Below are 10,588 nucleotides of genomic sequence, written 5' to 3'. Positions count from 1 at the left end.
CATGCGCAGCTTCGTTCCCCCTAGGGCGGGTGAGCCTTGCTGTCTCTGCGGGTTGAGTACAGGGTCTGTGGTTTAGCAGAGCCCCGGCCAAGGCTGCTGGGGCTGGGGGCTGCACGCCCTGCACTCTGCGTGCCCTCACTCTGCTCCCCAACTCCCAGCCACTGCTGCCACAGCCCCTTTGCAGCGCGCGAGCAGCACATGAGCAGCACCGCAGCAAGCGAGGAGCACGTGAGTGGCACAGCAGCATGTGAGCACCAGGCGAGCAGCACAGCAGGCCGAAGAGGAGGAAGACTCCCAGGCCCAGCCGAACTCCAGCACTGCCTCTGCCAACCAGGCCAGGGCGCAAAGCTCCCAGACACAGCACACCCATCTGTCTCCCCCCACTGCATCCTGGGACCAGAGCCTAAAACAGCCCAGAGCCTTGCTACCTCCCTCAGCTTGGCTCTGCTCCAGGCTCCACTTAGCATCAATTATTCAGTGCTGACTCGCTGACGTATTGCGGAGGCAGGCAGCAGGGTTGCTGAGCTCTTAGCGGTCGTAGGTGGTGGGCAGGGAGGATGAGGAGCGCGGCCGTGGCTCGACAGAGCTGGCGAGCGACAGGGCGAGACGTGGCCGCCCGCCTGTCCCAGGTCCTGGTGCTGCTGGTTTGGCTGTTCATGAGCCAGGAAGGACGGGAGCCAGGGCACCAGAGCTCAGCGCAGCTGGCGGGTCTGCATTGGAGTGGTTTCTGGGCAGGGACCAGCCCTGGGAGCCGGAGAGCTGGTGTTAAGAGTTGTCTGAACACCGTGACGAGAGCAGTGGCTCCACCAGGGGAAGGGAGGATTTAGTGGGAATGCTGGCAAATGCCAAGTGTGGAGGGAGAGGCAGCAGGAGGACCGGTCCCCGGCTGACAAGGCCATTAGGATTTAAGCAGCAGCCTTGATACCATCTACAGAGTTCATTCACCACTGGTGTCGGCGCTGTACAGCAAATGGGTATTGGTAAGCTTGGGCTTGGGACTACACAGCTGTCCTGCTCTTGGTCCCCTGGGAGCAGCACCCAGGCCCTGGAGGGCATAGGAGGGGGTAGAGGGTGCTTCTTGACTGGTGCAGGGGGTGTCTGCACTCCTGTCCCCTTGGGGACACCAGCACCTCCCGTGCTGGGACCTTCCCGCAGCAGGAGAGCGTGCTGGTGAGCTGCTGCTCCTGGCACCAGCCAGAGGCCAGGCATTTAGCCTAGGCTGGAGACCAGGCATGGCTTGTGTCCACCCCGAGACCCACCCCGAGGTCTTTCACTTCTCTGGTAAGGGATGGAGGTCCTAGGCTTACCTGGTGGGCAGGTCCCAGGGGTGGACTTCCCCTGGGGAGGGAGGACTCTCTGCAGTGGGTGCTTGGCACATCCTCCGTGAGCCGAGCCCCAAAAACCTAGCTGGGACCCCGGCTCAGCACCCATTCAAGGCTGGGTACCGTTGTGGCTCCTGCATTAGCCAGAAGGATGCTGTCAGGGGATGCGGTGGAGCCCTGCCTGTCCCTACCATGACCAGGCACATGCATGGGGTGCGGGGACCAAGGATGCCAATAAGCAATGTCTTACTCCATTACTTTCAATGACGAAGTGAACTGAGGCTGTTTCAGAGAGGAACAGGACTCTGCCTGCCGCATCCTGCAAACCTAGCACGACTCACTTTCCCTGGGGGAATCCCTGCCCTTCTGGACACTTCTGCTCCCTCCTCGGCAGCACGGAGCTGAAGCTGTCCCAGCAGTTGGATAAATGCCATATCCTAAACCCTGTGGCGCCTGTCACGAAGGGAACTGTCACAGCCATTCAAACCCGGTCCCAACTGTCTGCTTCCTCCGTGCCACCTGAAAGCCAACAGGTTCACTGGGGCTGTTGGCTCAGAGGTGACACAAAGCAGCTTCTGCAACTGGGCTGCTTGCAGGCACCTGGAAACATGGGAGGGATGAGGTTTGCTTCATTCCAGCCCATGGATGTCCCACTTGTGCTCGCGGTGGAGCATCCCTGGAGTAGCATCCAGCATGAAATGACACGGGAGACGTGCTGAGCTGCATCCTCACTGCACTGCTGCTCCACTGTGGTGCTTAACTGGTGCTGGCTTTTTTTTTCTGCAGGGTTGCAGACAAGATTTTAACCAGTTCATATAAATGAGCTAACTTAGGGACACTGGAGAACAAGGTAGGGGCTTTTTTGTTCCTGTTTGACCTCTTTTAGGTGAGGCAGAGCACTGCTAGAAGCAGGAATACCAACCTACAGCACCCACTGGGTGATGCACACGGATGCCACATTTCCTGCACTGCCCTTAAATCCTCAGGTGGCGTTCAGCTAGTCCTGGCCCCTCCATTTTGCTGTCAGTCTTTGTGCCCTCCGTGCTGCTCTGGTAGGGACAGATGACCCTGCATTTACTGTAACCATGTTGCTTAAGCACCAAATGGCAGCTTTCTCTTGGGGGAAACCAGAATCCTGCCCAAATTTAACACCCCAAAGCCAATGGTACCATGGTCATCTAAGCACAGGAAGCACTGGCTGCAAAATTTGGGGTGTGCCAGAGGTGCTGCTCACACGCAGCTTCTTAAAATCCATTTTTTGGCTGTGAGCAGCACCTTACGCTGGTGTAAGCATGACTCAGTCCTGACTCACACAGCGTCACAGTGAGTCGCACCCATCAGCCATGCAAGGAGCTGTGTCCACCCGCTCCCCGTCCCATCCTGTCCAACCCTCCCAGCACTGCCCACAGGCAAGGAAAACAAACTCCAAACCCAAAGTCTTGGCCAAAAAAGAAAGCTGCAGCGAGGCTGTTGGCCACCAGCCACGTGTTGGGAGGGATGCGCAGGGGCTGGGGGCAGGATGCTATCCTTGGCTCAGTGAGCCGGGAGAGGACAGCAGTGCATAGAAAGGAGCAGTTTTCTTTCCACTGAGGATCCCTGGATTTAACTGTGGTAGAAAAGCAGGGAGGAAGGCAGAGATGGAGAGGAAGGTGCAGCTGAAGCACATTTGGTGAACCAAGCTAAAGGCCAGCAGGAGAAGGCAACTGGTCTTGCTGCAGCATCTGTCACTGTAAGAACCCTTGTGGAGTCTGATTTTATGCTAAACTTCTTTAACCGTTATCATTACAACTATGTAAAACACATCATCAAATACTCTGGAGTGTCTTTGACTCAGCGTAAAAAGGAATGATTGACTTCCCCCCGCAACCTTCCTTACAAAAAAAACAAAAGAAAAAACAAAAGCACAGACATAAAAATGTTTTTATAAAGTAATAATTATAATACATTAGAAAGAGTCATGGAGGAAGCGTTCCACGCTGTAAACAAGAATAGCAATTAAAAAGAAAAGCAGATGGTAGCCGGGCTCTCAAAGTGCATGGCCGAGAGACCCCTGACCTCAACCGCCCTCCCACACTGGAGCTGGTCCCCAGCCCAGTCCCCGTGGCTCCTGCTGCCTGCCAGCACCACAGCCACTCAAAATGCTCAATTGCAACCCCCCCCCACCAAAAAAAAAAACCAACCAAACCTGCAATGTTGGTCTTTAAAACTACATGGAAGGCAGCAAGGCGAGAGCTGTCCCAGGGCTGCGAGGGCAGGGATGGGGCAGCGGTGGGGGCTGCTTTCCTGAGTTTGCTTGCGGTAAGAGTGGCTTTTGCTAAGGGGCTGAGGCCATTGTAGGAGGCTGGCGCAGGGGTGCAAGTGGCAGTTATTTGTCCTGCTGAGCTGCCACCCTCGCCCTTCTTCTTCCCTTCCTATCCCCGGCAAAAGAGCTGAAGCTGGGCCATGTCCTGCCCACCCCGGGCTGCCACAGACCACCATGGCTGCACCTTCATCTGCAGCAAGAGGCAGACAAGGCAAGAGCATCAGTCATCTCCTAGTAGATGTGTTGATGTGCTGAAGTGAGAGCATCGCTCCAAGGAAAGCAGTGCGCACTGTTGGCTCCCAGTCAGCTCAGGCTACTTTGTCCCCGGGCACTCTTCCCAAACCTGCCAGCTTTCGGGGGCTGCAGGTTGCAGAAGAGCTTCTTAGGTGGCACAGGGAGGAGCTCGGAGACCTTCCCAGTGAGAACACACTGGAGGGAACGGGGAGCCTGTCTCTACCTGGTCCAAAGGTCACTGAAACCACCTGGTGGCTTCCCCCAGGCTTGGAGGTGACCAAGGACTTTGCTGCTCAGTCCCGTTAGGGCTTGGAGGGGAGGAACAACCCCAAATTCTTCTTGAACACCATGCACCATATACCATGCACTGAGTACTGTGCATTTGACAGCTCTCCCAAGATTGGCGCAAACCACCTTTTTAAATGTGAATACTGCAGAACATCCCCAACACGCTGGGTGAGGAGCCTGGGCGCACGTGCAACATGATGTGCAGAGGCTGTGTGCCCAAAATGAGGAGAAAAAGGTAAAAATGAGGGGAAAAAAGGTCTCGGCTCTTGCACGTGTGAGCCAAATGCTCAGACACATTAGCAGGAGTCCTATGTGTGCTTCAAGGAGAGGACAGACCCCCAAGCTACAGAAACCAAGCCAAGAGGTGACCACCAGCCCTCAGATGCTTCTCGGTGAACTCCAGAGGCCAGTGGCCTGCTAGCAGAAGGCAATCGATACCTGTCCTGAAATACTGCCCAGGTATTTTAACACACAAATAGGTTTAATTACTGTATGGTTATTGGAAAAAGTACTCTAAATTAAAACCAATTCAAGCACCGTTGTCCTAGAAAGGACCCATGGCATCTCAAAACACAAATACTGAACATTCATACAGCAGTTCTCAAAGAGCAACTCTTGACTCCTCACAACACCCCTGCGAGGTAGCTAATAGGGTTATCCCTGCTTTGCAGAGGGAGAGAGGACGGGCAAGGTTGGAGACTCAACAGAAGATGGGGTCTCCGGCAGAGGAGGGGTTGCAACAGAAGCTGAGGGTGCTGTGGTCTGGCTGGCTACATCCAAAGAAAGATGGGGTGCTCCCTTCGATGCTCTCCCTGCTGCTAACACAAACCACCATGTGAACAGAAAAAAACCCAACAACTGATAAACCCCCCAAAGTAATTTAGTGGAAGTTTCTACTGGGCTTCCTATCAGGTTATGTTACTGAAGCAGCCTGTGAGATAAACAGTTTTCAAAGTCTCCTTAGAAGAGCTTTTGCCCAGGGTCTCCATTGAAGGGATGGGAATTCCACCTGCAGTCCCATCTAAAGTGGCATCTGCAGCCACGCTTCTGGAGAGCAGAGTCAAATACAGCACATCTGGCCTAGGTTAGCTCCTGCTGCATCCATTGATCTTCCTTCCCAATGAAGTCCCTTCACCTATAGGGGTGAAGTAGATATGGGAAACAGATGTTTGGAGCAGCTCTTTCAGTGGGGTGAGTGTCCCTGGGTCCCTGCTCACCTCCAGCCAACGGTTTGGATTGTGCAGCAGCAACACCCTGGGATGGGGAGGAGATGGACAGGCCACCAGTACATCAAGGGTATGTGGGCACCCACTGCGTTATCTCTTCAGCAGTGGGCTGTGCTGACAGTGATGCTCTACAGCATCATCTTCCAAACCTCTGTGCCCAGGTTTCCTTCCTTGGTGGTTGATTTCTGGGTGGGCTAAACCAGAAGGGCTGGGATCAGGTTCTAGGCAATGTGCTCTCCTTCCTCAACTCCTATGCTGGTTCCACCCCGACACATAACTTGCTCAAAGTAAAAGTGGGCTTCAGCTTGGGCACCATGATTAGACACCACTGCACCTCCAGCAGCTTGCTAGCGAAGGCAGGAGGTTTCCCAAGGCAGCAGCCCCTTTTCCTGTTCAATGGAAAGGCAGCGAGCCCGCTCGCCGCCCTGGGCCTGTGAGGGAAAGGCCACTCAGCCCAAGAGACAGGGCTCAACCTTCATCACTGTCCTTATCACCTTGAGCACCTGGGAAAGAACCACCCCGCTGGCTGTCCTTCACCAGGGTCACACCAAGGAGAACCCCCCCACCCCGGCCAGGGACTCACCAGCCGTTAACCTCCCCCCAGGACCCCATCCACCACCGTGGCAGGAGCCAGGCACCGCGCTGTGGAATTGCATAGAGTAGGCAGGAGGCTGCCTGCGCCCTGCCGGGATGCCATGGCCCTGCCTGAAAATGCTGCTGCCTACAACCGTGAGCCTGGGAAAAGAAATAAAGATCTATTGCTACAAGGGCCTTTGAAAGCAACGCTGTTGGCTGCGCTGATCGGGCATTCTAAAGAAAGCATTTCAGACTCCTACGCTTCACGCCCGCTTCCACAGCCATGGGTACTATGGCAGGCAGGCGCAGAAAAAAACACGCAACACATTCACCAGCCCTGCCTCTACCCCCCACCCCAACACGCGACGAGGCTCAGGGAGCTTCGAGGAACAAAAAAGTGAAAGCGTTTTCCAATTTGTCCATAGGAAAGATGCAAACCCAATTTGCTGGTGTCTCCTGGCGCCGGCGGCCACCGCTCCATCGCCTCACCGCGCGCTCGTACCAAAGCACAGCTCCACAGGCGATGGCTTCTGTGCTGTCACCCCCACACAGCCCTGCTGAAGGGGGGGGTGTCCCAAAAACGGGGCACGGGTGCTGCTCCAGCACCTGCTTCCTCTCCCTCACCTCCCCCTGTCCCCACTAAAACGTCACCGATTTGGGCAGTTTTGCCAGGGCAGGAGAGCCTGAAAGGAAACTGTTCTCCGAGTGGGATTTGGCAACCTGCGGCAGTAATTTTGGTTTGGGGCTCAGGGGGGGTCGTGGGGCTTTCAGTGTGTTTAATGGTTTCTGCAGGCTTTTTTGGGCATCTACCTCCTCCGGGTCCAGCGCAAGAGGCGGTGGCATGGAGGTGGCAGGCAGGGGTCGTCCAGCCTCCAGCAGAGGCAATGCCACCTGCTTTCTGTTCGAGAAGTCCTGCTCTGTTGCATGGGCCAGGTGGAGGGGAGTGGTGGTTTTGATAACAGTGTAGGGACTGTTCCGCTCCGCCGTCGGGGATGGCACCCGCTGGAAGGGGCAGCCCTTGCCCAGCCCCGCTGCCTCTGACTCGCTGCCGGATAAGACAGGCACGCTGCCACCCGCCAGCCCGTGCGCGGGCAGGACGCCCAAGCCCTCCGGCCAGTGCACGGTGCCGGTGGCGTTCCCTGGGCCGTTCTGCTGCAGGCTGGTGAGCTCCCCTGTGGATGCAGCTTTGGATGCCAAACGCTTCAAGTCCGTTTGGTCCGGCAGTGCTGCTCTGCAGCGCTTCTCGGCCGTCTCCTCCCTGTGCTTGCTCTCTGGGGAGCCGTCGTGCTGCGATGTGCCGGAGAGCTGCTGCCAGCTGCCCGGCTGAGGATAAGGGGGTGCTTCGACCGCTTTCTCTTTGCAGAGGCAAGATGCTTGTTCTCCTGCCGGCAGAGCAGCAGGATTTGACTGCCATACTGAGTGGTCCGTAGCAGAAAGCTCCGTGGCGCTCGACTCGGGAGGACTCGGCATGTTTTGGAGAGAGCAGTCCAAGGATCCATGCTTGGCCAGGGTGGGGAGGGAGACCGACTCGTGGTCCACTGTGGTACGGCTGGGGGTGAGAAGAGGCTGCTCTGGAGGCAGGGCTGTGGGCAGGAGGTGATGACGGGCCTGGGGCTCGCTTGCCTTCAGAAGAGGCGGCGGCTGCCCATTCCCAGTGGGCTCCACCTGACTCTCCTCTCCTGGTGGCCCCCTGCCAGGAGGATGCAGGTAGATGTCTGTCGCTTCAGCTGCTTCACTGCGCTGGAGGGTGGGAGTCCTCGCCTCTGCCACCATTGTTCCTCCTGGCACCCCAGGACCTCTGTGGGGATGGGGCTCCCTGTCCGGGGGGTGCTCGCCCACCTGGCCATTCTGGCCATTGGCTGCCACATTGCCCTTCATGGCTACCAGGTTGAGGGAGAGCTCCAGGCCCAGGGGCTTCCGTGGGAATTCCTCAGGCTTTGCTGCATTGGAAGCAGAGAAAACAAAACCCAAAATGTGCATCAGTTCATTTTTGCATCTGGCATGCCCCAACTGCGGGGCAGGCAGATGCTGCACCCAGTGGGTGCCAGACCTTCTGGGCTGCCCTGGCTCCCAGCCGTGCCAGAGGGATGCTCTGGTCCCCAGTGCACACAGGTACCACTGGCCATTCCCACTGGGCTGCCTGCCTTCCCCTTTACCCACCTGGCGGGGGGAGGTCAAATTTCATCTTGCGCAGTTCGGTCATTGACATCTGCAGTTGCTCAATGACGGCATCGTCCTCGTACTGCAGGGAAGCGGCAATTTTCTCCTGCAGAAATTCCCGTAAATCTTCCAGCGTCATCTTCAGCAAGCGCTCTGGGGGACGGTAGAAAGGAGTAATGGCAGTGGAACGGCCAAACTGCAGGGTAGCATGAGTGTGGGTTGCATTGCTTTGGTTTTATCTGGGATTCTGCTGCTGTTCCCATGCTGCAATGGGACAGCCTGAACGTTTTTGCCTCTCTCCCACCTTCCTGCTGTTGCTCAGGGTTGTCGATACATTTACATATCCATGCTACCTCTGGGCAGTAGCTCAGCAATGGCAGGACAATGGTAGGGCTGGGACCTATGCTGACCAGGATGCACGTTTTGGGCCATTTCTGGAAGTTCTCACCAATACCTCTAGGAGGAGGAAAAGCTCCATGAGACTGACCCCAAGCATCAGACTGAACAGCCACTGCCAGCAGCTGCTGCCGCCACTGCCAGCCAGGGATGCCAACCTGCACCAGCCAGCAGGCAGGGACGCAGGCAGAGATGCTGACCCACACCAGGGATGCAGGCAGGAATGGGATGCAGGCAAGGATGGGAGGTAGGCAGGAACGGGATGAAGGCAGGGCTGCTGATCCGCACCACACATTCCTCAGGGAGGAGAGATGATTTCACAGCCAGGCTGAAACTTGGGCCTGCCTGCCAATTTCCCAGTCTTTGCAAACAAACAGGATACTTGATATATTTGAATAGCCTGTTCTTCATTCAGCTCAAGGAAGAGCAGGGTGGCTGTTTGCAGAAGCCGACACACGCAGTCCCATAAATCCCACTGGCCCAAAGGTTCCCAGCTTGCACTATCAGCATCACTGTTGTCCCACACTAAAGACCTGACAGGGTGACAACACAAGGCTGCTACCTTATGGGAGTGGAGGGGTTCAAAGTCCCAAAGATCTCAAGGTAGAAACATCACTGCCTTAACGTTATGTAAGAAAACCAGGTTTTGGTCATTTTAGAAGTATATTAATTGATTTATTTCTCCCTCTACAGCCTTTTCAGCTGAACTGCCACATACAGCTTTGCAGACAGATTGGCTGCTGCCTGTATTGCCCCTAAAAGTGTGATGATAAAAGATATCGGACGCAGCACATGGAAAGAGGCAGCTGGGAGCATTTCGGGTGGGGTTTGTTGTGTGCTGAGCACAGCATTTCAACCCTTGTGGCATCTCATTTCCTCCCCGGAGCATCAGCACGGGACCGTGCCTTTGGGGGCCAGCGCAGGGCACCGAGCAGGCTGGTAGCAGCCAGCAAGGCTTTCCGAGTCGGCAGCACAGGGGTGGCCCAGCATGGTGCCACTTCTGCCACAGGAGACGTGCTTTGCTGGGACCTTACTTTTGTGCAGTTTGAGGATGGTGTAAGCCATGGCTGTCAGCACCCGCTCTCCTTCCAGGATGTAGATATCCCACAGCCGCAAGGTGAGGGTGAAGGGGGTCTGTTTCAAACACACAAACAAAAACCCAGCTCGTTAGTATCACACTCATTAGCACTGACTGATGGGATAATAATACAGAGGTTGTTGGCATCACTACATCCCCTCGCACCAAAACACATAACAGGGCAAGGCATTGGATGTCCAGGATTCATCTGTAACACAAAAACCTATTTTATTGTCTATGGTTTTGCCTTAAAGCTAACACCCTTGGGTGGCCAGGAAAGTACTTAAAACCCAGCCATGAATGCAGAAAAAGGAGAAACTTTCCACACAGGCATGCTAACACATGGATTCCCCCAACCTGGAGGGAGCATCATCATCTTTCAGCCTTGCAGGCACACAAAACCATTCCTGCATCCATCCAATTTGCCCAGACAGATGAAGGGCTATTTATGGAATAGGTCTGAAGGCCCAATGGTGCCTCACTAAGCATTGGAAAATCACTCCTTTGGTGTCTATACAAGTGCTCTTCCTTATACACAGGCTTATTTCTGCTTGCTAGAAAAACCTCTACAAGAGGTTTTCATTTGCACCCGGACCCAATCTGACAACTAGGAGTGAACTGATATCCAAAATGATGGAGCAGCCCATCACTCTTAGCCCATTATCTCAGCGCAGTCTGCAGCGGACACACAGCCCACGGCCAAATAGCCAAAAACTCCCCCACCAGCACACACGGAAGGGAGAGGGGTCAATAACGCAGAAGAATGGAAGCTTGCAGCGGCGAGGACCTGCAGGAGGAAGAGACTTCCTCCGAAGCCTGAGGTGCCCTTGCAGAACCGCTTCACTGCTCTGCAGATGGGAGAGGAAAGACCCGTCACATCAGGAGATGCTGGAGCTAAGGCAGATGGATCTGCTCCCCATATAACACCCAGTGCAACTATGAAAAAGCAACGATAGTAGTGATAGTAGTAGTAGGCGACTCTTCTGAGAGGTACGGAGGCACCCAT

The 10,588-nt window shown here is 55.4% G+C and overlaps 1 protein-coding gene across 17 annotated transcripts in view; it reads right to left on the bottom strand.

The window, feature by feature from the left end:
• Positions 1 to 3,228: 3,228 nt before the first annotated feature.
• The window catches only part of LOC115351815 (USP6 N-terminal-like protein), an 87,642-nt gene continuing 80,282 nt past the window's right edge, over positions 3,229 to 10,588 (bottom strand). For all 17 annotated transcript variants that reach the window (XM_041129181.1, XM_041129182.1, XM_030039125.2 and 14 more), the window contains 3 exons: positions 9,539 to 9,638; positions 8,109 to 8,261; positions 3,229 to 7,888 (listed from right to left, as the gene is read on the bottom strand). In XM_041129181.1, the coding sequence (XP_040985115.1) occupies positions 6,588 to 7,888; positions 8,109 to 8,261; positions 9,539 to 9,638 (1,554 nt within the window). In that variant the 3' untranslated portion in view covers positions 3,229 to 6,587. The remainder of the gene's footprint in view (positions 7,889 to 8,108; positions 8,262 to 9,538; positions 9,639 to 10,588) is intronic.

This window comes from Aquila chrysaetos, chromosome 16 (assembly GCF_900496995.4).
Source record: "Aquila chrysaetos chrysaetos chromosome 16, bAquChr1.4, whole genome shotgun sequence".
NCBI classification, from domain to species: Eukaryota; Metazoa; Chordata; class Aves; order Accipitriformes; family Accipitridae; genus Aquila; species Aquila chrysaetos.
Note: the sequence above shows the minus strand (reverse complement) of the source record. Positions and strands in the feature narration are given on the sequence as shown.